Genomic DNA, 26,393 nt, shown 5'->3' with positions numbered 1-26,393 from the left:
ATGCAGGAGATACCGATTTTGGTGAAGCATGGCAACAATGCTTGAAGGCAGAACCGATGAAAGACTTCTCCATTCGGCATGGATTTCTTTTTAAAGGTAATCTTTTATGCATACCTAATTCATCTTGGCGGCAACAAGTGATTAAAGAAGTACATGGAGGCATACTCGGAGCTCATGCTGGGAGGGATAGCACTGTAAGTCAACTGCAAACTAAATTTTTTTGGCCGCATTTACGCTGTGATGTAGCTCGATTTGTCGAGCGCTGCTCCGTATGTCAAAATTATAAGGGTGGGGGGCAAAACACCGGCCTTTATACTCCTCTACCCATGCCCAACTCCATCTGGGAGGATCTCAGTGTTGATTTTGTCCTGGGCTTGCCTCGTACTCGTCGAGGTAACGACTCTATTATGGTCGTAGTTGACCGTTTTTCGAAGATGGCTCATTTCATACCATGCAAGAAGACATTCGACGCCCTCAACATTGCTAAGCTATTTTTTAGAGAGATTGTTCGGTTGCATGGTGTTCCACGATCACTTACTTCCGATCGTGATGTCAAATTTATAAGTCACTTCTGGCGAGAGCTATGGAAACGTATGAACACTAATATCCAACTTAGCTCTTCTTATCACCCGCAGACTGATGGCCAAACGGAGGTGGTGAATCGTACATTGGGCAATTTGCTGCGGTGCTTGGTACAGGATAATCCTAAACTTTGGGACGACGTCTTGGGGCAAGCGGAGTTTGCATTCAACTCGATGCCGAACCGTTCGACGGGTAGATGTCCTTTTAGTATTGTTTATACTAAGTCTCCCAATACTATTGTTGATGTTGCAGTGATTCCTAAGTGCACTAACAAGGCGGCGGCGACAATGGCTGAGCAATTTTCCGAAATGCTGGCCAAGGTGCGTATTAAACTGCAGGAGTCCAATATGGCTTATAAACGGAGTGCCGATCTTCATCGCCGAGAGAAGGTTTTTAACACGGGAGATTTAGTTTTGGTGCGCTTGAGTAAGGAGCGGTTACCTCCGGGAACCTACTCTAAACTTGGACGCCGCAAGTTTGGACCTTTTACAGTTAAGCACCAGATCAATAACAATGCATACGTTATTGATCTACCATCAGAGTTCAACACTTCACATACTTTTAATGTGGCAGATCTTTACCCGTACTCACTACCAGATGACAACGATGATACCATTGATTCAGGAGTAATCAATGATTTTCGTAGCCGTGGCGAATGATGCGGAGCACTATAGTACCGAGCCTTTATCTTGCTCATGCAGGATAAGTTATCTTATTGCTTTAGTTCGTTATAGTTATTGATGTGAAACTATCATGAAATGTCGTGAGAATTGCACTTGAAATTAAATAATATATTGAATCAAGCTTGTCACTAAAAACTACGACGGTGAACAAAAATCCACAATTTAATAATAAGAACTTTCACCTTTGGAGACCATACACTCAACTAGTCTAGTCTTTAGCGGAAGAAACGTCTCCACCTTAGAATCGAGGTCGCTCCGAGGAAGGGGGAGCCTTGGATCGTCGTTCTTGGATAGGTTGCCGGAGAATGGTGGCTCGGGCATTGGAGGAGAAAAGGCCAAGAGAGGGAAGAAAAGAGAGGCTGCAGGAAAATTTCTGCAGGAATTTCAGTTGTGGAAGGTTTAATTGGAGGGATTTAATTTGAAAATCAAATTAAATCCATGAGGAGGAGGGGGCGGTTAATAGGGAGGATTTAGGGGCTGAATTTGTGGAATTTATGGGGTGATTAGGAGAGAGGGAAGAGCTCAAGGAGGGGCCGGCCAAGAGAGAGAAAGGGGGAAAGAGGGGATTAAGCAAGTGGGGTCCACGAAATTAATCTCAGATTTTATTAAGATCTGAAATTAGCAATTCAGTTTTGGATAAAAGAAAGGTTTCCTAACTTAAGCACTTAATTGGGTTGAATTTGAATTTGAATTTCAAATCCAACCAATTTATTTGGTAGCTTAAGTTAAGGAGGTAATTTAGGTAACATTAAAGGCTATTGAAACCCAAACGTTTCAGAATTTGAAAACAGAAAAGAAAGAAAAAAAAAATAGGGGCGGCGGCAGGGATGGAGGGGCCGGTGAACTGGATTGGCCGGCGGTGGCTGGATGGGGTTTTGGGCCGGCGGGAGGGAGAATTGGCTGGGGCCGGCCGGGAGGGCTTTTGCTGGGTCGGGATGGCCAGTGAGGCCAGCGGCTTGGCCAGGACGGGATGGCCAGAGAGGCCGTCGGCTTGGCTGGGCTCAATGGAGGCGGCAATGGATGAAGGGGAAGGCCTGTTTGAAGAAACCTGAGAATTTCCTCGCCTTAAATTTCTGCGCTTCTCACCTTCACACTACGAGCATGAATTAAGTCTAGAACTTACGGAGAGATCTAGTTCTCCCTTTGAACTCACTAAGAGATCAAAGGGAAATGCACTCACAAAGAGAACAAAGGGGGATAAATTTCATTTCATCAAAAACTAAAAATTACAATGCATCATGCCTCATATATGGAGGCTCCAAATGAAAAAAAAAAGAAAAGACAATAATGCCCTCGGGGCTACATAAGTCAAACAATGCCCTCAGGGGCAAACTCGAAAAAACTAATAAAACAAAATGACATAAGCTATAAACTCAAAAGTAGAGGCTCTGGATCGAAGCCGTCGATCTGCGCCGTCGACGATGGTACACGTGTCGAAATCTGATGTCCCCATCAGTTATTTCTCCACTTACTCTGATAGTACTACTTTTTACACCTTAGTACATGGTATCGCTTTTTAGTTGTTATTACAGTTTTAGTAAGAGGCGTGTGACCTTATAATTGTTTTGGTTGTAAGTTTTGGACATGCTTGATATTCCCAAATATACGAATTAAGCTCTGCAGCTTGCGAAGCTTGCACTGTTCCATTGATTTTCTCTGTTCTGCTTGTGCTTCTACCTTGATCCTACATCATGAAAGCTTAGCTAAGCACAGGGCACGGATGTAACATGACTAGACATAGTTGGTTGAGAAAGCATATTGTAAAAATGTTTGAAAATTTTCATATTTGATTTAACAAAATTAGGAGAGACAGAATGCAGCCGTCGTGTAGGAGAGCAGTATTATAATTCATTAAAATGACGTCAGATATTTCTTGTGTGGTCTGATAACATTAGAACTTCTTCGTGCAAGTTTGTTTGTGTTCCTTATGGATACACACATCTTATTACTTTTCTTGTGTGAATTTTGTGTCATTAATTGCTTATTTGAATACACTTAAATTCTTTTGGACAGTTCAGTTAGAGGTGTGGGATCAGAAGATGATGAGGACGAATTTAGCTCAAAGCTTGAAGCGAATGCTGCTGATATGAAAGTAATTCAATGGGCTAAGGTACCCTTACTTTCTATGTATGATTTTCTGGTTTTGCTAGTTCCTTTGTCATTTTTTTACCGTATATGTCAGTGCTCTTTTTTTTTTTGGGTACCAGGCAAATAATAATGAACCCCTGCAAATTGTATGTGGTTATCATGCCCTTCCAATACCCGCCCGTGGCAAGGAAATAATTTTTCACCCGTTGGAGCATTTGCAACCAATTAAGTATAGTCGTCCAGATGCATCTTCTTTGGAATTGGATAGCAATTATGACTTTGATAAACCTGGTCATCCTGAATTTAATGAGGTAAGATGCTTCATTTCATATTGCCTATTTTTTATACTATGCATTTCTGCAGAGCATTTAATTCATAATATGAAATCCTCCAACCAGCTCAGCTCGAGATTAGCAGCTGCTGAAGAACCTTTTGCCTTCTCAATTTGGACCGTTGCAGCAGTTTGTCGAGCTCTATCTCTTGAAAGTGTAATGCCTCCCCTGACTATCTTGCGTTAGATTCTCATTATTTCATGATAGTGAAAATCTATCAAATTTCCTTTGTCAAGAATTTTCTCTGTATTATTATGGTTTTAGGTTACATTTTTAGACTCTGAAATTAATTTTTAATGGAGACTTGGTTTGTTCAAGTTTGTACTGTTTCATTTTAAAAACATCATAGTTATTCTTTAGCAGTTGACATTGTGTTGTTCATGTTAATTCAACTTTCTATCTGAAGGTAAACAAGACTTCTATATTTTAGGTTTTGGCACTTGTCACTGCAGCATTATTGGAAAAGCAAGTTGTAGTCAGATGTCCAAATTTGGTAAGTTCAAATTGTAAAATTTAAGTTTCAAAATCTTGCAATTTAATTTTATTTTGATTTTTGATTTTTTGACCCATTAAATTTATTCTCGTTATGTTTAACCGTGCAACGCTAGTAATTTTCTCACCATGTCTATCCTTGGAAGGATCATGATATAATTTAAGCAAAACACCATGCGTGCTCAATCTGAGTAGGGCCTTTTTGTATCACTTCTTTTTTGTTTACATAGAATTCCCTCTCACGAGTGTAATTACCACACCTTAGGAAAACCTCATCCATCACTCCCAGCCTGCATAACATGTTTTCTTACCTTTATCATTTTTATTAACTTTTAGGAAAAGCCGTGAAAGTTAGCTAAGTTCCTTAGACTGAACATTTGCATCCCTTTTTCCGAATTTACTGCTGAAGAGAATATGGAGAAGATCATGGATAGGGAATCAAGTGATGCAGAATATCTTAAGCTCTAGGGGTCACTGATGTAAACCTAGGATGTGATTCATAAAAAAAATCATAATTTTCCAATTTTTTATTTTTACAAGGATTAGTCTCATTTGATGCAAATTTAGAAGCACATTGAATTCTCACTAAGCCATATAATAGGAGGTGCGAAAAATTGAAATTTCATAAGAACTCTTAGAGCAAAAGATAAAATTCTACAACAATTAAGTTCCACACTATAAAAAAATAAAAAATGATTATACAACAAACTTGACATGATCTCAATTATGTTAACAAACCAATCACAAAATAGTTTAGATAAAAGAATGAAAGATGGGAGTGACTAAAATGAAGATTTAAGCATCATACCGGTGCAAGGAGAATCTTCCCTTGGAAGGTTCTATGGACTCAAAAAATTCCCATTTAAATTTATGATACTTGATTGGTTCTTGGATAAACATTTTAGAAAATAAATTGTTTTTTAAATAAAACACTACTTGGAGATTCCACTTTCTTACGAGAACTTCATAATATGCTCGAAAGTTTTTAATATGTGCAATTATGAGAGAAAAAAATTTTGATTAAGGGTAGTCAAGAGGCTTTACAAAGCATTGTTGTAGCAGCAGCAATTTGATTAGGGAAAAGACATACCACTATATGCTTAGAGTAGATGGTGGGGGGAATGACGATGAACCTAATCAAGATTACATGATTCTATCCTCTCAAGTTCTCATGGACTTTACTTGACCAAAGTAGCAAACATAATTGACCCAATCTGACCAAAGGATCATTATGAGCAACCATGAGTTGCATCATCTAATGAGACCTTGTAAGCTTTGGTTAAAGCTTGTGGAAGGGACCAATTTTAAGTTGATTTTAGTTAACAAAGGGTTTCATGACCTTTTAAGTGTACCTTATGGCTCTTGGTTGTGGGATCCAAAAATTCGTGCCTTGGCTCTATTGAGAGAATTATGATATTTCAGGTTAAAATTTTAAAAGTCATATTAGATTGCAGTTGATATCCATTAGAGATTTCACCTCTTTTTGTGATGGCTTTAAGACATGGTTCTAGATTTCTCATAATCACTTGCACCTATAATTAATTATCCCTCCCGTCGATGAGAGAAAACTTCAATTAAGGCTAAATGTTAGAAGCTAGATGTTTAACATATAATAGAAGCACTTTTATATAGGATTATATTATTATAAAGTATCACTTAAACCTAAATTTGATGATGGGTGGAATAATGATGAACTCGATCAAGATCTCATAGTTCAATTATCATAGATTGTTATGGTCTCAAGTCTACTTAATCAGAGGATGTAGTTGACCTAACTTAATCGAAGGATCCTTGTTGAGAGTTGTGAGTTACATTATCCAAGAGAATTATATATATTTACTATGGATGCTTGTCTGAAGGGTATGCAATTTAAGTTGATCTTAGTTAATAGAAGATTTTATGTTCTATCAAGTGCATCATATGATTTATTATTGAAGGGCTTTTTTTAGTCATTGGGGAATTTGTGGGCATGTATATATATTAGAGAACGAAGGGATGGCGACATGGCTGAGTATAAGGCAGAGGTGCGATGGGATGATGTGTACAAGGCCCAATCAACACCAAAATTTGCAACATGTGATTTAAATTTTTTATTTTGATTTAAAATAAATTTAAAATAATAAAAAATAAAGTAAAAAAATTGTCTCTTTCGTGCAATTTCTCATATTTGCGTGTCTCAAAATTTTTGTTGTTACCTCGTGCATTAGAGAATTTTGTGTTTTCCACTTGAGTGACAACCAAGGTAATATTGGTGCCCTTTCTAGATAATTCTAAAATTCCAAATGTGTCGGCATAGTTTGTTTTGTGAATGGGTAGTATTCGAGCGACATTTGCACAATGTCGCCCCTGTAGTATATTTTTTTCATCATGTGATTGTTTGGCATTATGAAGTATTATTTATAGGTATTTTCATAATTTCATAGATGTTGATGCGATCCATTTTGAAAAATGGTTGATGATTGATTGGTTATTCGCGAATTCGCATCCGTCATTTGCCATTTTGATCGTGCTTGGTCGAGTTGAGTGTGAGTGTTTCTTTGATGATTTCAATATTCTAGGGGTGTCAGCATAATCATTTTTGTGAATAGGCAATGTTCAAATAACTTTAGCGTGATGCTTGCTCGTTGTTTGTCATTCTCTTCGCATTCGATTGAATCTATTGCGAGGGTCTTTCTTAGATAATCTTGATATTTTGGATGTGTTAGCACAATCCACTTCAGGAGTGTGCAACATTTAAGCTTATTTGATTGAGGTTGATGTGTTTTGAAGTAGTTTTGCATGCATCACATCAATTGGCTGTCATTTTTGTTAAATTCAGAGAATTGGAGAGGGAAAATGCTTAATTTTATTATACAAAATTATCCCTATTTATAGATTTATACAAGAAGTCTTAATAAAGAAACAAATAACTACAGAATCATCCATAATTGCCTTAAGATAATCCTTCCCAAATAAGAGGAGCCCTTCTGCTCGATCTCTCCTCGGTCTTCGATGCAGAAAGAAAGCAGACTAGTATTCCTTAGAATTCCAATAATGAAGGTTGGTGGAAGGATCAATATTCCTCAAAATTCTAGCAATGAAGGCTGGTGGTGGGAATTTGTATTTCTCAGAATTCCAGCAATGAAGGCTGGTGGTGGGAACTGTTATCCTCAAAATTTTGGCAATGAATGTCGGTGGTGGGAACCTGTTCTCTTCAGAATTCTAGTAATGAAGGCTGGTGGTGGGAACTTGTATTCCTTAGAATTCTGACAATGAAGGCCGATGGAAAGAACAATATTCCTCAGAATTTCGACAATTAAGGCTGGTGGTGGGAATTTTTATTCCTCATAATTCCAACAATGAAGGTCGATGGTGGGAACCTGTGGCATCATGAATGTCGACAGGATTTGAAGCAGATGAGGACATGAGAAATTTAGTGGGCGAGACAAAAACTGTCCAGATGCATGGTCTCTCATCCCATGTAGTCGCATGGTCTCTCATCCAGACACAAGCTTTTTCTTGGCTCCTCTCGGTTCCGCCCCAAACGCATGCGAGAGAAGGCTTCCTCATGCGGCAAGCTTCAAGGACACACGATCCCGCTTGGTTTGGCCCAACACCTCTCTCGTCCCATTCGGTCTCACGCACAAAAGAGGGGTTCACAAAATGTTTTTCTTTCTCGATCGAACGCAGTGACCGCGGGATGAAGCACTCTCCCTCCTCTCGGTTCGACGTATGTATGAACGAACAAACAATAACTCACTCCCTTTCATTTTTGAAGGGAAGGCCCGACCTTCCCTTCAGAAAGTCCGGTAGTTAAAAAACTCAGAATTCTGGCCAATGCAATGAATGCTCTGATACCATGTTAAATTTAGAGAATTTGAGAGGGAAAAAACTTAATTTTATTATACAAAATTATCACTATTTATAGATCTATACAAGATGTCTTAATAAAGAAATAAATAACTACAAAATCATGCATATTTGCCTTAATATAATCTTTCCTAAATCAATCGCCCAAATATAGAAAGGAATTGGCATGATCTAGGTAAGCCTCTCACGGATTCCTATCTTGGCCGTGAGATCAAGTGTCAAGGGACGACTAATATTTAACAAAGATTGGCGTGATCCAAGTGAGCCTCCCACGAATTCCCATATTGGCCGTGGGATTAAGTGTCAAGGGACAGTTGGGATTTTTAACAGTTTTCATTATATTCGGTTGTGTTGATTGTGTGACATATATGAACATCAACAATGAATCATATATTTAACTATTGTGGAATATTTGGGCTTAGGTTATAATTTTAATATATTGATGCCCATTAAACTATGCACTTCGTCAGAGAGCACTGAAAACATCCTTATTGGCTTTGGATTTTTAAGTGTAATAATATGAATAAATTTGATATGATATTGGACTTTTGTGGGCTTTAGGAAAACTTAAATATGTCACTCTTGACAAATTGGTGCAAAATGATAGATGGTTGGCTGCTCTGAGTGTAAATAGGCTGATTATTGTTTAACTTTTAAGTGTTTATATATATATATATATATTAGTTTGATTGTACTTTCATTATGAGAATAGCTTATTATGTATTTTCTCCGAATTTATGGGCTTTTTTATTATGAGAATTATCCTCTCGAGTTATGACAAATTGGTTCGAGGGATGAATGAGTGTCCTAGTCTGACCGTCAAATGATTGATTATTGTTTGGGGGAATGATTTGAGTAATGAGTGTCTAGTCTGACCGTCAAATGATTGATTATTGTTTAACTTTTTAGTTTTCATGTATGTCTATTGGGGGAATGATTTGAGTTGAGTTCCTTTAGTTGTGATTACATTTTAATTACATAATTAATGAAAGAAAAGCCCATAATATATTTTCTTGAATTTTAAAACAATTTAATCGTGAATATTAACCATTTTGGTTATGATATTTTGTTAACTGAATTTGTCAATTGGGAATACTTTAATTCATTTTACTTGATTCATTGTTGAAAGCATGTATTTATTGGAAAACACTTCGATTATGGTTTTGCAATGAGTGTGCCTATGAAAGGATTTATGGATTTTGGACTTGGAGTTTAGACTCTTTTAAGCTAATATCTTTGGTCCGTTCATAAGTTTCTTGAATTTCTTGTAAGTTTTTTTTGGTTTGCATTATTGTGGTGTATTAAGCTGGAGAAGTTTTGGAAGTTTTACTCAACCATTAGGCGTTTTGAGTGAGGATCTACATAACCTTATTTTGACATTTTGTGAGGAAGACTATTAGCTAGCAAATTTGAAAGCCTAACCCTTATCAGCCTTCTTGACACTAAGCTAGTGAACCGATTATTTTTCTAAAAATTAAACTTGGAATCGCTTGAATATCACTGAGCCGATTAGAGATTTTCGAAGTCCACAACTACCTTGCCACTCTTTACATTCTTTATATGAATATAAAACCTGTAACTTCGCAATAAATGAAGAGTAACTTTCTTGCCAAATATAAAGTGACAAGTTTTGAAGTCCATATTAGTCAAACATTAGTATTATAAATAAATATTTTTTTTTTCCGTAAAGATCAATTTAAGATATCACATATTTATCTTGTAATCTTGTTTAATGTGCATAATCTTATGAAATATTTTTAATATAGTTATAATTTTAAGAAATGTAAATGCATAAGTTTTTAAGATAATTTAAATAGCTTAAGAAAAAATATATATAATAATTTGAAGACAGAATATTAAATTTATCTCAGGAATGAACATAGTCAATCCTTATTTAAAGAAAAAATCTATTTATTTATTTTCAAATCATTTAAAGTTATTACTATTGATGGGGACATCGGTTGGAAAGTCTACCGTCGACGTGGTCGTAGATTGACGGCCACGATCTGCCCGATGTATTTCTGATTATTAGATTGGTCATTTTATTTTGATGTATTTTTATTTCTGCACTTTTCCCTTTTTGCCCTTGTTTGAGGGATTGAGTTTTGTAGCCCCCCGAGGGTATTTTAGTCTTTTATTTTTCATGACTTTGTAATGGGCTATATATAGCCTCCTTCTTGTATTTTCATGGTTAATGAATGATATTACAATTTCTTCTTACATGAGTCTTCTTGGAGCTTTCTTTGTAGAAGCTTGAGAGAGAGAGGTTGATAGCTAGGTGGAGCCTAGGAGAGGCCACCCGTCGTACCCAACAACCACCACCGGTGGTTCTTGGTTTTTCCCATCTTCCCTCTACGTTTACCTTCCGTTTTCACCACAGGTTATTCCTCCACTACCACAAATCGTCGCCTCCTAACTTACCTCCCGAATTTTCCCGCGAAAGTAACTACTTAATTGTTTTACGTTGTTGTTTTAATCGCTTTAACGAGAATCTAAAGTTGCTCTTAAAATCTTTATGCAAATCTCCAATTACGCATATAGTTCTACATCAACTATACTTATCTTTTTTCCTCCATTAACATATGTAGGCTCCGAAACATCCTACTTGGCTTTGATGAGAAAGCTTGTGTTTGACTTATTTTTTGAAGCATATTAGATTGCAGATAAGACAATATTTAGAAAATTCACTCTCGTTTTACGAGAACTTTAAAATTTGATTTCATATTTTTCATAGGTGTAAGATCTTATGGTTAAATGCCACTCCTGATGATGAGAATGAACTTTTGATTTAGACTAGTAATAAGATAGCAAGTGCTGATGTATAGTAGTAGCAAATTTGGCCTATGATTGAGAGAATTTCACCACCTTTAGCTTGAAATGAATGTAGGAGAAATAATGATGAATTTGATCAAGATTTTTGTGTTCTATCATCTCAGGATATGAACCTTAGTTTATTTAGTCAGCGAAAATAGTTGACCTAACATGACCAAATGATTTTTTGTTGGGAATAACGGGTTGTGTTGTCTTGGAGACCTTCTAATCCTAGAGCAGATGTTTATATAAGTGGGAAATTTTAAGTCAACACTAGCTAACAGGGGACTCTGTGCCCTATCAAGGGCTCCCTATGATTTGTTATTCAAAAGTTTAAAGCTGTTTGCGAACTTACATGTTTTTGGTGTAACTATATTTTAATAGTGTCATTTTGCAGTTGAACTAAAGTGTTTTAGGTTTTTCATTTCACAAATATTACTTTTTTAAAAGTTTATTAGAATTTAAGCCTCGAATGATTAGTATTGAAATTTGGGAGCTTTTTGAAATTTATATTCACTTTTGGTTGAGATTTTCTTTTAACACGGTCATTATCAGAGTAAAATTATTGTTTTAATCATTTGTACCTAGAAATGTGAACTTAATCTTTGAAAGTTGATCTCTCTAGTTATGATTATTTATAGTACCAATAATGGGTGTATTTTGGTGATTGCATTTAGTTATTTTAAACCTTATCAACTTTGTTCACTTGTTAATAAAGGATTTGGTTATTCACATAATTTTATTTAAATGCTTGTCAGGATTGCATAAATTTTATCGGCTCCAATCCTTATGAAGGGGATTAGACTCTAAATGTGAAACTTATGACTCGACCTTGTAGACATTGCAGGCTACTCGATAACATTGTTCATTTATGCTGACAAATTTAATTTTAAAAGAGAAATTTTGTGGAACTTCAAAATGATCACTCACTTTTCAAAATTGATTACAAGATTTTTGATATATGATAAATTTGAATTCATTCTAGTTTTATTTTGCGTGGCATTTTCAAATATTAAGCTTGAATATTTAGCATGATCGTCGGAGCACTTGCAAACAATTATAAGTTTATAAATTTAAAATGATTACAGACTTTGTATAGAAATTGCACATTTTTCTAATAGAGAGGAATTTGAGTTTATTTCATTTTTATCCTGCCTGATATTTTGATTTTCAATTTTGGATATTATGTCATTTATAATATTACATATGGTCATTTTGATTTTAGCACACTTACATATTTTTTAATGCACATACATGAGACACTTGCACATTTTATTGAATTTGTATTGTGAACTTCTTTTTCATTTGTGTGGTTCATTTTATTTTTAGCCTGTGTGATATTTTGATATTTAAGTTTTGATATTAACATATTTATAATAACACATATGGGCATTGTGATTTTAGTGTGCTTGCTTATTTTTCAATACATTTGCATGATGCACCTTGTCATTTATTTTTTATTGCATTTGTATAACGTACTTACTTTTTTTATGCATTTGTGTGACACATTTGCACAATTATATGATTTTTGATATGCTTACAAAGTGTGCTTGCACGTTCTTCGATATTCTTGCATGATGCATTAGCGTACTTTTCATTGCATTTTACATTTTCTTTGTTATGCTTGCACGATGTACTTTTATATTTTTTGATACATTTGTGTAGTACATCTATACATTTTTTATGCATTTGTGTGGTACATTTATAAATTTTGTTGATGTGTTATCATGTTTCATTTCCATGTTTTTAGAATTATGGCATACCTCTCAGAGTAGTTACATGCTTTTTGATGGAGTGACACATTTCTTGAGATTGTGGTATGTTTTTTGAGATAGTAGCATGATTCTCAAGGTGGTGGCACGCTATATGATTTGTTGCATTTGAATTTGATGGGATGAATGCATGATTTAAAATATTTGAGTTTTGATTGTTTGCTTTAGTATTCGTCATTGAATGGTACACGAAATTTCATAAAAAAAAAAAAAAACACTTTTTGCCCACTTACATGTATGTGTTGTTGATTCAGTGGCATAGAAGGCGAGATAGAATCTTTTAGGTATATGAAAAATAATACTTTTGTCTTTATTCTTTTGTATTTTATCTATGTCATGGAAGGAATCAGTTTTCTCCTATAAATAGGAGAGTTGTTCAGTTCAATTCACTTAATTTCGTTTTGTTCATTGTGCAATTTGAGTGCTTTGAATCGTAGATAAAATTCTATAGGTGGTGAGGTGGTTTTGCTTGTGTTCTTTGGTGAGTTGTAAAGTCTTTTGTATGTCCTCTGTTTGTGTTTAATTTCATTTGTTCAAAATGCCAAGCATTGCATTTAACATATATATATATATATATATATATATATATATATATATATATATATACATTCTCTCTCTATTTGTATATATATTTCTAGATTTCCCCCCCATGGTTAATAAATATGTATGATTGGTATCGTGAGAAGTGCTATGAAGAAAGCATGTGATATTTAATGTTTTAGAGAAAGCATATGATAAAGTTCCAAGAAAAGCGCTATGGAGTGTTCTAGAAAAGAAATGGGTTAATAATGCTTATATTCAAGCTATTAAGTATATGTATGCAAGAGCTATTACTTGTGTTCAATCACAATGTGGTTTGACCAAGTATTTTTCCTATTTAGTTGAATTACATCAAGGATTAGCCTTAAGCTCATATATTTTTGCTTTAGTCATGGATGTTCTCATTAGACATTTGCAAGAGGTTTTATCCTGTTGTATGCTTTTTTCTGATGATATTCTTCTTGTTGATAATACTAGAGACGGAGTTGGAAAAAAAACGTGAATTATGGAGGTCAAACTTAGAGTCTAAAGGCTTTCGTTTGAGTGGATCTAAAATTGGATACATGGAGTGTAATTTTAGTAATAATAGATCTAGTGGGGGAGTCATGACTTGGGTGATCAAGTCATTAATAAGAGTACATTTTCGATATCTTGGGTTTATTATTCAGAGTGATGGTGAAATAGATGAGGATATTATTAGTATAATTCAAGTTGGATGGTTGAAGTGAAGGAATGCATCGGGGTTGTGTGATAGAAAAGCCCCCCTCAAACTTAAGGGAAAATTCTATAAGATGGTGGTTAGACCTGCAATGCTTTATGGTATAGAATGTTGGCCATTAAAAGAGAAGCATAATATTAAGTTAAGTATTGCAGAGATGAGGATGCTTAGGTGGATGAGTGGCTTTACTCTTAGAGATAGGATACGAAATGAGCATATACGTGAAAAGGTTGGAGTAGCTCCAATGGAAGATGAGATTAGAGAGTCTCCTTAGATGGTTTAGTCACATAAAACGTCAGCCTTCCAATGACGCGATTAGGAAAGTAGATGTATTAGATTTGACTTATGTTAAGAAATGTAGAGGCAGACCTAAAAATTCTTGGTTAGAAACTATTAGAAATGACATTTCTTTATTAGATTTAAATGAGAATTTAACTCTTAATATGACACAATGGAGAAAAAAGCTTCATGTAGCCGACCTGACATAGTGGGATGATGTTGTTGTTGGTATTGTGAGACACACAATTGGGGGGCTTTCATACCCACCATGCTTAAAAAATGTGCATAGATCTTCAAAACCTGCAGGAAAGTGCACAAATTTTTTTTACTATGTGGGAATAATTCACATGAGCATTGAATTTGCAAATTTTTGTATTGCAACGAAACAATTCACATTGGTACTTCATTTTGAGCTTTCATAACAAAACTTATGCAAGCGATAACGAAAATGAATTTGAGGTGACAAGATTTGCAGTGAGAAGATACATTTTTTTTTGTTAAATTTCATGTTTCTACTTTTCCTTTTCCATTTCTCTTTGTTTTTTGAAAAAAGGGGAGAGAGTTAGAAAGATAAAGATAGTGAGGGAAAGAGAGAGAAAAAAGAGGGAGAGAGGAGAGGGAGAGGGGGATTGTAGACGAGATTGAAAATTAGAGTGAGAAAGAGAGGAGAGAAAACAAGAGTGATAGGGAAGAGATATAAATAGAAAGAATATTAGGAGATGTAGAGGGAGAGTGTAGAAGAGATAGAGGGAGTATTTGACAGTTGTTGAAGTTGAGGAAGATCGAAAGTTGTGGTTGGTTGACGTGCATGTTGTGGTGGAGATAGAGTTTGTTGGCCTTACAAGATTGAGTTTATAACAAAGTACTAGTTGAATGAGGAGAAGGTAGGTCAATAGCATGGCATTCACATGCCGTAGTCTCATCAATGCCTTATCTGACGAGCCCTTATTGCGACTTCCTTATAGCATAGGTGTCGAGGGTTTTTGGACTTTCGACTAGAGCAGGAGTCTTGGGCATAGGTATGCAGGTTTTTAAGACAGGGGTGTAGAGGAGATGGGGCTCATTTTGGTTGGGATTGAGAAATATGTTATGGTAGAGTGGCAGGCTGCAAGGTTGGTTGTGAGAAAGTGGTGAAAAGGGAGGGAGCTGGAGTTTGGGTTCGTTAGATGGGATCTTGGGATTGATTGGTTTTTGAATTTTATTCCTTCTCAAACTTGCATATGGGACATTGCCTGTGACAATGAGATGGGGGTACAGATAACCCAAGTTTTGTGGTGTTTTTGGATAGAGAGCGGTAGGCGAAGGATCGTATTTTTTTTGTTTAGTTAGAAGGAAGTGAAATTGATTGATACATCGATGTTTTAACACAAATTTCTTGTTCCTCATGCATATCAAATTTTGCATCGCCTCTGGCTGAAAGTTTGAATTTTCATCGTGTGACAACACAAAAAATATGAGCCTCTTTTCTATGTAATTTTGACATTTTGGACGTGTTGATACAATACTTTTTACAAATAGGCGCCAATCTGTGTGACATTGAGTCAGTTCGTTGTTGTTGATGTATCCAATTGAATTGCATGCGAGAGAAGTTTTTTTTGGTAAATTCAACGCTTTGGATGTGTTGGTGCAATCTATTTTGTAAATCGGGGGATGATAAATGATTTTGATAGCAATCAGGGTATTTTTGATGGATTTGTGTCGTGACAACCATTGTACGTTATTTTCATCGCATTTTAATAGATTGTTTATGGAGAAATTATGGAGATCAACAACGTACAAATCCGTATACTTAGTTATTTGTTAATAATAAATAGGGTCAGAAAACAAGATCTCCGAGTAGCTGTTTTATGGCGGTGTCAGGTTTGACGTCATGAAGAAATTGTGGGAGATGCAACAATGATATCCTGTGCTGTGCATGACCGCAAGGACGTGTTGATATGAGGTCATGAAAAGATGAGTCTCATGTGTACCGCGATTGCAAGGTTTGAGTGTTGACCCCTATACATCAGACCACACGAGAAATGACTCAAACTGGTAAATAAAACAATATGTGTATTGATGAAAAACGTCACTTAAGGGGTCAAATGACCTCCAAATGCCAAACTGATGGTATCGTTGCAATCATGACACTGAATTCTGCTAGGTCGAGGCCCCTCGTAATTGAATCGGATGAGATTGGTCAAAAGAGATGACCGACACTCAAAATTAAAGCACGAGGCTGATCAAACGATGTCGGATCAACAAACGGACTTCGTCATTGTGTTCAGAACATTACAAATACTCAAAAACTGTATTTTATTTGTTTAATTTGAATCATCCTAATGAGTGACATGAATTTCGAGGCAACGCGTATTTTGAGGAAATCAGGCCTCGACGTCGCTCAGATAACGTCCGATCATGAAACGGACTATGCCATTGCGTCCGGAACGTCCTCGACATTCAAAATATACATCTTTTGTGATTAATTGGGATCAATCGTAATGGTGACACGGATCCCAAGATAATAACTTGCATATTGAGGAATTTGGCCCTCGATGTCGCCCAAACGATTTCAGATCGACAAACGGACAGTGTCATTGTGTCCGGAACGTCGTCTACATTTAGAATATATATTTTATTTAATGAATTTGGATCGTCTGAGATGGTGACGAATTTCTATGCAATTCAAATATGATATAAAGGCCTGCGTTACGATGGAAACGAGGCCTCGAAGATGCTCGGACGACGTCCGATTGACAAATGGACAGCGCCATTGTGTCTGGAACGTCGTCGAAATTCAGAATATACATTTTGTTTAATAAATTTGGATCATCTGAGGTGGTGGTGAATTTCTAGGCGATGCAAATATGATATTAAGGCCTGCGTTACGGCGGAAATGAGGCCTCGACGATACTAGAACGACGTCCGATTGACAAACGGACAATGTCATTGCGTCCGGAACATCGTCGACATTCTGAGTCTACATTTTATTTAATCAAATTGGATCATTTGAGATGATGGTGAATTTCTAGGCGATGTAAATATGATATTAAGGCCTGCGTTGCGACGGAAATGAGGTCTCAACGATACTTAAATGACATTGGATCGAGAAACGGATGGCGTCGTTGCGTCCGGAATGTCGTTGGCATTAAGAGTCTACATTTTATTTGATCCAATTGGATCGTTTAAGGTGTTGTCGCAAATTTTGAAGCTATTCAAATATGATGCGAAGGCTCGCATTTCGATGGAAATTGGGCCTCGTCGTCGCCCAAACGACGTCCGATTGCGAAACGGACTGTGTCGTTGCGACCGGGACATCAACAATACCCCAAATCCACTATTAATTTGTCTAATTCTAATATTCGGCAAATTGACACATAAAACGAGGTGAAATACACACGACTTTCGAGGAAATCGCATAAATCAAGATTATTTCAGTGATTGAGACATCATTGTCTTCCTTAATTAATGCAATTATCAATTAAGGAAAATCATTATTACTGTTATCCATGAATCTAATCAAAAGAGGAAAGTCAGAGTAAATCTCAAATCTGAATTAATGCATTCCTCAAATCTGCTCTAAATCCCTGATATCCCGCTGAGGGAACAAGCCTTGGACGCTGCTCTTGCCTTGGGCAAATTATTGGGTCAGGTGATCGAACGCAGAGATAGGTCCAATTATTAATAAAATATTATTTTAAAATTAGCGCAACTAAAGCGCAGGTAAAGCGCAAGTCAAAAAGCGCAACTAAAGCGCAGGTAAAGTGCAACTAAAGCGCAAGTCAAAAAGCACAACTAAAGCGCAAGATGACACTGCAAATTTTTATTGGATGTCCGAACTTATTTTTCGCCTCCGGTAACCTGACCCAATAATTTGCCCTTGCCTTGGGTAGTAAATCAAACCTCGTCGTTAAAACAACAAAAAGGAGGAGCTTTTATTGGCTCGGTTTTCAGAAAATCCCACACTCAAGCTCAAGCTCTGGTTCTTTGTTCTTTCTCCACCTCACAACCAACCTGTTCTTCTTCACGTCCAGCTCAGTAAACCGATGCCAGGGTTCTACCTGTTGTTCCCTTAGCAGCAGCTTCCATCTCCTGAGCTCCAAACACCTGCAAGCCTCTAGCAAGGTCCACTCCACACCAAACCGTAAGCTTCCTCTTGTCAAATCCCTGTAGCTTCTTGTTTGTTCCTCTCCAACCGTTGGCAAGCTCCAAATGCTGAAATCCCCACCTGAAACTTCTGTCCGTCTCCTCCTTGCCGCAACCAGCTCAAGCCCTCCAAGCTTCAACTTTCTCGGGTGAAAACACACTCCGAGCTCCTCTGACCCAAACCGTTTACAAGGTTACAGAGAGGACTACCCTAGAATGGAGAGGTCTCAAGCCGCTACTCCTCTATCCCGAAGTTGCTTGCAGTGGGCGATCCTTCGCCAAGCAATCAAAGGCCGAGCCTCTCCTTCCATCAATGATCATTCAATTGAAAGATGCACCAAGGACGTATCTAGGAAGAATCCAAGTGGCTTCAAACTGATCTCATGTTGTCCTTTAAATGGAGAACTTCACTCACAGAAGAACAAATTTCAACTTGGTACAAATGAACTATGTCTGCTATGCATTGCCTGTAAGCCACGACACTTGCTACCAGACCAAATCCGCACTAGTGGAAGCTCTCAGATTTCTTAACCGTGAACGATCTCCTCCTTGCTTTAAGGTTAAAAAAAAAAAGAAGAGTCCTGACACTCCATGTGAAAAGAAAATTTCATAACAGAAAAAGGGAGATTTTATCTTTTGTTGTTTTCTGTTTCTTTTGTTCATTCTCACATTTATTAGGAGTAAGCCAAGGATAATTGACGGCAAAATGAGTATTTCAATGCCATCTTAGCAAGCTAGCAGTGAGCTTTTGAGACTTGTTAATTTGAGGTTTAAGTCAAAACTAAGTAAAACAAATTAATAATGTGATGGCTGGCTTATGCTTTAATTGAGGATTAGTTTTTTTTTTAATCAGATAAATGTATTGATGTAACATGGCATCATGCAGTCCACTTTAAGCTCAAAAGCCCACAATGCCTATTCAAAACAGCCCAAACAACTATCCAAAACCACCTCAAATCAGCCCACACCACTAATCTTTTTCTTCTTTTCTGTACTCGTTCCAAGCCAAGCCCAAAGTCCCCACTTAATGTCTCAAGTAAATCTCTTTGATAGAGGTCCATACAGTGGAGTTAATTACTTTCTTTTAGTATGTTTTGACTCTACTCGGCTTTATCAGTATTATTATTATTGATGTTAGTTATCAAAGCCAACTGTTGTAACTGGTTTTATCAATTTTTGTTAATCCGTCAATAGTGCTATTTAATTACTTTATTACTGTTAATTGTTGAGTTTACCTATGTATATATGTGTGCGTAAAAAAAAAAGAAGAGAAAAGAGATAAAAAGAAAAGAGAAAAAGAGAGAAAAAAAAAGGAGAAGGGAAATTTGTTGTGTTTTGTGCATCTCGCCGACTTCACCAACCCCGCGAAGGTACGGATTTCCTAAACTCAGATTCTCTTCCTCGGAGTTGGCGGCGGACGGGAAAACTGCCCCAAGCACACCTTTAGTGCGCGTGGTGGGATGGGACCCCGGTGCGGCACCTACGACGAGGCGGGTAAGCACCTGAAACTCTACTTCAATGTTCGTGGCGAACCGGAAAACCGCCCCAAGCACGCCTTTAGTGCGCGTGGTGGGATGGGACCCCGGTGCGACACCTATGGCGAGGCGGGGTCGCTCATAAGTACCCCCGGGCGGGGGGAAATTAAAAATGCTTTTCAAAAAAAAAAAATCCTTTTTAAAAAAATCCCATGCACGCCTTTGTTGCGCGTGGTGGGAGAAAAACAAATACAACCGCCGCAGTGTCTCATCAACACCAACCGTGCACGTCTTTAGTGACATGGCGGGTAGGCGACCTCTTGGTTTTTTCCCCTTAACGGGGGAGACGTCGGGAGGCTGCCGAAATTTTGTCTGAAATAAGACAAGGACTTTAAAAAAAATGATGAACTTGAGCTTGACTTGAACTTGCAAGGTGGACAAGAACTTGGACTTGAACTTGGACTTGAACTCAGACTCAGAACTTAACTTGAACTCAGACTTGGAGCTTGGACTTGAACTCATGCTCATATCTGAACAAATATTGGACATTATTTGGACAACAGGGGACTTGATTTTGGACTGCATGAAACATATTCCAAACTTAAATGATTAATAAGATACTTGAATCTAAATAAAAATGAGCTCAAGCTTAAACTTGGTTCAAACACTAATTTTTGGATGATAAAGAAATCATCTTAGACTCAAATAGATTCTAATCAAATGACTTTGAACATATGATGAATTTGATCATGCAAGTAGAAATCTATGGATGAATAAAAGACTTATATTTTAAAAAGGGATGAATTGTTGATTCATTCATAAGGGCAATGTAAGCTCTTAATGAGCTTGATGGCTTACTAATGGTCACATACAAATGACTGTGACCATTCACATGCAAACATATGCTGAAGACTTATGGTAGAAAGAATAATGCACCTACAAATGAGAATGTGAACCTATTACACATACAACAATTCATTCACAAGAAGCTATAGGAATCTTATGAATATTTGTGGATGATCATGGAAGATAATGAATATCATGCAAGCCATAAACGGTTGTGCATCCAACATGTTAGTTAGAAGGAAGAGTCATTTCAATCTCTCTCATGCAAATTCAACACTTGAAGCAAAATCCATCCGCCCTCCGCAACAGTTTGTCGAGGCGGACAAATTTAAATAAACTCTAGCTCACAAAGAGCTAATGCCTAGTCGAAAATATCACTAGGATCCATTCTCAAACAATCTCTTGCCAGTAAGGACGTGGTACGTGTCCTCTAACCGGCAGTTTCGCCGCCAAATGGCACTGCAGGTAAACGGTTATGACCCGGGGCCCTCTGAACCGAGTGGTTTTGCCGCCAAATGGCACCACGGATAGCGGTTATGGCCAGAGCCAATACGCTCCTTAATGGCGTTAAATCCTTGAGATATGAATCAATAGGATATGATCGATAGGGCACAAAGCCCTCTGTAAGCTAAGGTGGATTCAAATTTGTCCCTTTAAGCAAATAGCCACCCCAGGTCTACAAGGTCCCCTTGGATGAAGCAACCCATGGCTGCCGACAAGGATCCTTCTGTCAGGTTGGGTCGACTACCTCCTCTGACTAAGTAGACCAGGGACCACGATGGCCCGGGATGACGGAACCATGGGATCTTGATCGAGTCTATCATCCATTCCCCCACCATCCGCTTTAAGTTCAAGATGGTGAAATCTCAATTTTAAATACCAAACCCTTTCAAATTTCCAAACTTTCAACTATTTCCAAATCTCAATACCCATGCTGCTACTATATGCCAGATAGCACGTATATTCTACGTATCTGATTGACGACTAGCCTTAATCGATAGTTCTCTCTCGTTATCGGGAGGGGTAATTAACTATAGGGGCTTGCGCCTATAGGAAACCAGAACTCAGATCATAAAGTCCTCAAAAAATGAAGGCGAAATCTCTGGGCGCTGGGTAGTGTCTTATCTACAAACCCATCTTCCTTCACAGTCAAGCTCGTTATCGGGAGGGGTAATTAACTATAGGGGCTTGCGCCTATAGGAAACCAGAACTCAGATCATAAAGTCCTCAAAAAATGAGGGCGAAATCTCTGGGTAGTGTCTTATCTACAAACCCATCTGCCTTCACAGTCAGGTGAAATTATTTTGTGCGGACACCGGATCGTCCGGAGGTGAATCAGAGTGCGCCATGTCACCTGGTACACAGCAAGTACATAGTCGCGGGACACAACAAAGGGGTTACATGGCTCACTCTGATTCTGTAAGACCCAAACATGTACGCTTAAATTAATAAATAAAATGGTTTATTAAATGTCTGCATCTTTGTAGAAATTTAAATGGATGAATAATGATTTTTTAGTTACTGTTAAATAGATTAATATTAAATATATAAGCTTAATACTAAATGTTTATTATATTAATATTAACAGATAAAAGAATCTAGTAATATAAGTTAAATAGATAATTAGATAAATCCCTAATGACTGAATAGATGCTTTGGTTGGAAAAGGGCAGTTATAATCCTTATTCAATTCGTTTTTCAATGAAGCCAAAGGAATTCGGATAAGTATCTAAGGCAGTTATTGGAGTGGGACAAATTTATTAGTGTTATTCACGTGTAATGGTGGAACCGGAAGGCTGAGATAGATTCCGTATGCAAAGCAGAGAAGGAATACAGGAATTGCTGTAGCTATCTTCGGCACAATGTATGCATTCAATGTGGCTTGGTTCGAAACATTATAGTGCATGTATTACTGTTATTCAGTCAGCATATTGAGAGTGCTTTCTTAGGCGGAACAATGCTGAGGGCGGGACTGTAGGGAGTTGCAGAAATCACTGTTTCAGGCATCGGTAAGGAAGATTTCTGTGATAAATCTGTAGTGTTTTAGAACATTGTTGATAGAAACAGTAAGTTGCTGTAGGAGAAGCACTTGGAGGAAATCAAGGGGGTAAGAATTAACAGTGATGCAAGGTGCAAACTAATTGAGAGATCAGTGAAGTGAATGAAGGTTAAGAGAGAAGTTAGGATTTATCAAATACATACATGCAAAGAGAAGGTTTCGTAGTGACTTACAATCATAGAAGAGTTCGTAGTGGAGGATTGGGGGAGACTCCTCAACAAGGAGGTAAGAATGCAAAGTTCTAATTAAAACATACGATTTTATCTTATGCATATGATATTCAATTAGCCATGCAGTAGTAAATCAGATTCATATGATCAAAGAAAAATATGAAGTATGAACAGGTATGAAAATGTTAGTATTTTAGTTGATGATTCATTGATTATAAAATCAAATTGTAAATTTCATGCATGAAAATTCTATACACGAAACGGATAGATGAAATTTATGAATGTTATAATTAACATAATCATGATGGCATTCTGATATTTATATGATGTAACTGTTAGATGCATTTATATTTATCAGAACATGTATGAATTATGCTGAATATCAAATTAATAAAGATTGGTTGGTTATGATATGATGTATGCAATATCAGGTGGGCAAAAGGGACCCATTATGAAACCTGTATTGTATATGGGGCAAAAGGGACCCCAGAGAATATGATACCTGCATAGCAGGTGGGGAAAAAGGGACCCCTAAAGAGGCAAAAGGGACATCTGTGTAATTCAATGGCGATAATGCCAGGTTTACCTGGGCTCTATTGAATGGATTTCTAAATGTAAACCAATCTTTTAAAAGTCTAAAGTTGATATTCAGTATAGTCAATAGTGGAAGGAAAAGATTATTGCTACATGGCCTTATATGAGATTTTCTTATTATAGTTTAACTTATGATGTTTTCTAAAATTGGTTTCACTTATTATTTAATGGTTCCATATTTTTATGAAATTTAATTGTGAAATTCTTATTGAGCCTCACAGTTCACCAGTGTTTTCTTACTGGCTGTTGTTACAAGAAAGGGAAAGGAGAAGATCATATCAGACTAATTTGACAAGTATTATATATGTTATGTTATATAATGTTAGTATTTTATCTTTGTTTGAAGTCTAAACTTGAGGTATGTAAACTTTCCTGTGATAAATTACTTTGAATTTTTGTAATGACTCTATAAATATCTTATGTCAAAATTTAAAGTTATTAGTTGCTTCCATTTGATGTGATGTATGAGAGCTGAATTGTTGGATGTTTTATGTCATCAAATGTGCAAAAGTATCATATGATCAACTAATGAAAGGTTTATGCTAGTAATACTCCTTTTACCGTTAGGGGGTAAATTGGGGTGTTACAGATTCATCTTGGGATGATGTCCGTATCCACACAGAATAATTTCACCACATTTAGAGCCCCATTTAGGATAAGAAATTTGGCAGCATGTCAGTTCCAAATTTGAAGTTCTTTCTGGTCACGTGTTGGCTATAATATCAGCCATATGAGCGTGATGGTTAGCCTAAGCTTGGTTTTGATGTTTCTTCTATCATTAAAAGGATGAAGCAGCTGTTAAGGTTAAAACTTCAGCGTTAAATTAATCCCTGAGTTTTACTATTAAGTACTTCAAAATATCAATAATCCGGTTAAGGTCCATCTGCTAAATTCCTATAGTTTAAGTTATTACCTTATTTGAGAACTAATGTAGCTCTCCATGGGAATGAATGAGGACTATTCATTAATCTAATCACAAATAAATTTGATAAAAATTAATGATGATGGTGATAATATCGGGAAATTTTGTTCTCTCTTTTTTTTTTTTGAGTCTCGGTGTGCATTTTATAAAATTGTCCGTTGCAAGTGATTTCATTTAATTCTGTGTGCAGTTGCAGGTATATATGCATTCATAACTCTTAATGTTTTACTAAGGAATTTTTATGAGTTCGATTGTTTTTTAACAAAATTATGTGCTTTCAACAATCCAGCTGTAACTATTGGTGCAAATGATAGTCTTGAACTCTTTTTGTGCCTAGATTTAAAAAGAATGACACGTAGGTTGCTAAGCAAATTTCCGTTATATTTTTGGTGTATGGCTATTCTTTTTTAATTGATTCATTGCTTTGCTTTTCTGTACAGGGAATTTTATCAGCCATTGTTTTCTCAATTATTCCCATGATTCGACCTTTTGAGTGGCAGAGCTTGTTTCTTCCGGCAAGTACTTTAACTATCATATATCACCTATGGATATTAGATTTACCCACCACTTATGAACTTAACTGCTCCATCTTAATCAGCAAAATTTCTTATACTTTTAATATAATTTCCCATAAAATGGAATTAGTTATGATAACATTCTTCAGGTGTTCAAACTTGAAAATTAGACATCCTGCAGTACATATGATTTGTCACTTTGATTTGTTTTTGGTACAACTCAAATTGAGTTAATGTTTTGAGTTTCGTTGGTCACTATAATTAATCAGTATCGGTTGAAGCTTACTTTAATATAAGCTATTAAGCTATTGACATTGTTTTAAGGAATAAAAAAAGTGATATAATGCAAGAGGAAGAAGAATCTCTAATGGGGAGAGATGAAGGTGGACAGATGAAAGATCTTCAAATCATTGACTCAGCAGCTTGCAACTGCTTTTGTCCAGCATGACGTCTCCTGCTGCCAAATAATGCATTGTCCATGTGATTGTAAGGATTAGGGGCCTTAAAAAATCCTCAAAATTTTGGAAACCCTTCAGAGTTGAATCAGTTTTTAGCATCTTGTGGGTAGTATTCAGTTTATTGCATACTTAGAACCAAAATTTCACCCCCCTTTTTTTGTAGGCCTGGGCTTGTTGATCATGATTGTGATACACTTAGTTTGGCTTAAGCTAGTGAGACCCTCATCACTCCCTCTATCTCCTATTTATCTCTCCTCTCACTTGTTAGCATGGCCACTTCGACTATCTCTATCTATTTCAGATCAAGCATACCCGGCACCCTTGTCATCAACTATGCTAGTGAATCTGGAATTATTGCCATCACAAGCTTCTTCTTCATAATGGCAATGTCCTACTCAATTGCCTTATCACACAGCTGACCCTTGCTTCCTTCACCTTCTTCTTCATCACCGGGAAGGCTTGCCCTAGGAAGACACAAATATGCTTTTCAAGTATCACTTTATTCATTATAATCTATGTTGTAGAAGTAACTACGGATCAAGTCTGTAATTTTCATAATGATATTATTTTCTATAAAAAATGATTACTCCAAATCACTTTTTAATCCTTTTGTTCATCAATTAAAACATCAAATCTACTCAAAATAACACAAATCGTCCATCTATTAAACTCCAAGTCCCGTGGAAACTAATTGTAGTGAAAATCACTAAATCTCTTCCCAATCGATCATAAAGGATGAACTGCCTTTCTATTACGTTTGTGGATAATTATGTGTTTCATGTTGGCATAGTAAGTTTCTGTAATGCAGCCTAATCAAGCCTTCTTAATAAGCTGCTTATGTCATAGCATTTTGGCTTATCTGCTGCTAGTTACTTTTGACGGCAGGGTAAAGCACTTGGGTAGTGGGATATTTTTAACATCCCGATGAGATCTAAATTCACTCCTGATGATACTCCACTCTTCCAAATTTTCGCAACATAGATATTGCCTGCTATGAATTGCTGAAGACATTTAAAAGATAAATGAAGACAAGGAATTTTCCTCGAAGTCATAAAATTACTTCTTATTGGCACGAATATAATG

The 26,393-nt window shown here is 36.7% G+C and overlaps 1 protein-coding gene across 3 annotated transcripts in view; it reads left to right on the top strand.

Annotated features, from left to right (window-relative positions):
- The window catches only part of LOC110106099, a 73,778-nt gene that overhangs the window by 30,459 nt on the left and 16,926 nt on the right, over positions 1-26,393 (top strand). For all 3 annotated transcript variants that reach the window (XR_003701520.1, XM_020835852.2, XM_020835855.2), the window contains exons 9-13: positions 3,279-3,375; positions 3,473-3,664; positions 3,752-3,841; positions 4,116-4,178; positions 24,778-24,852. Coding sequence is in view for 2 of the 3 variants with exons in the window: in XM_020835852.2 (XP_020691511.1) it covers positions 3,279-3,375; positions 3,473-3,664; positions 3,752-3,841; positions 4,116-4,178; positions 24,778-24,852 (517 nt within the window). In the remaining variant the exon portion in view is untranslated. The remainder of the gene's footprint in view (positions 1-3,278; positions 3,376-3,472; positions 3,665-3,751; positions 3,842-4,115; positions 4,179-24,777; positions 24,853-26,393) is intronic.

Source organism: Dendrobium catenatum, unplaced genomic scaffold, assembly GCF_001605985.2.
Source record: "Dendrobium catenatum unplaced genomic scaffold, ASM160598v2 fragScaff_scaffold_853, whole genome shotgun sequence".
In the NCBI taxonomy this organism is placed as follows: domain Eukaryota; kingdom Viridiplantae; phylum Streptophyta; class Magnoliopsida; order Asparagales; family Orchidaceae; genus Dendrobium; species Dendrobium catenatum.
The sequence above is the reverse complement of the archived record's forward strand: the minus strand, read 5'-3'. Positions and strand labels throughout refer to the sequence as shown.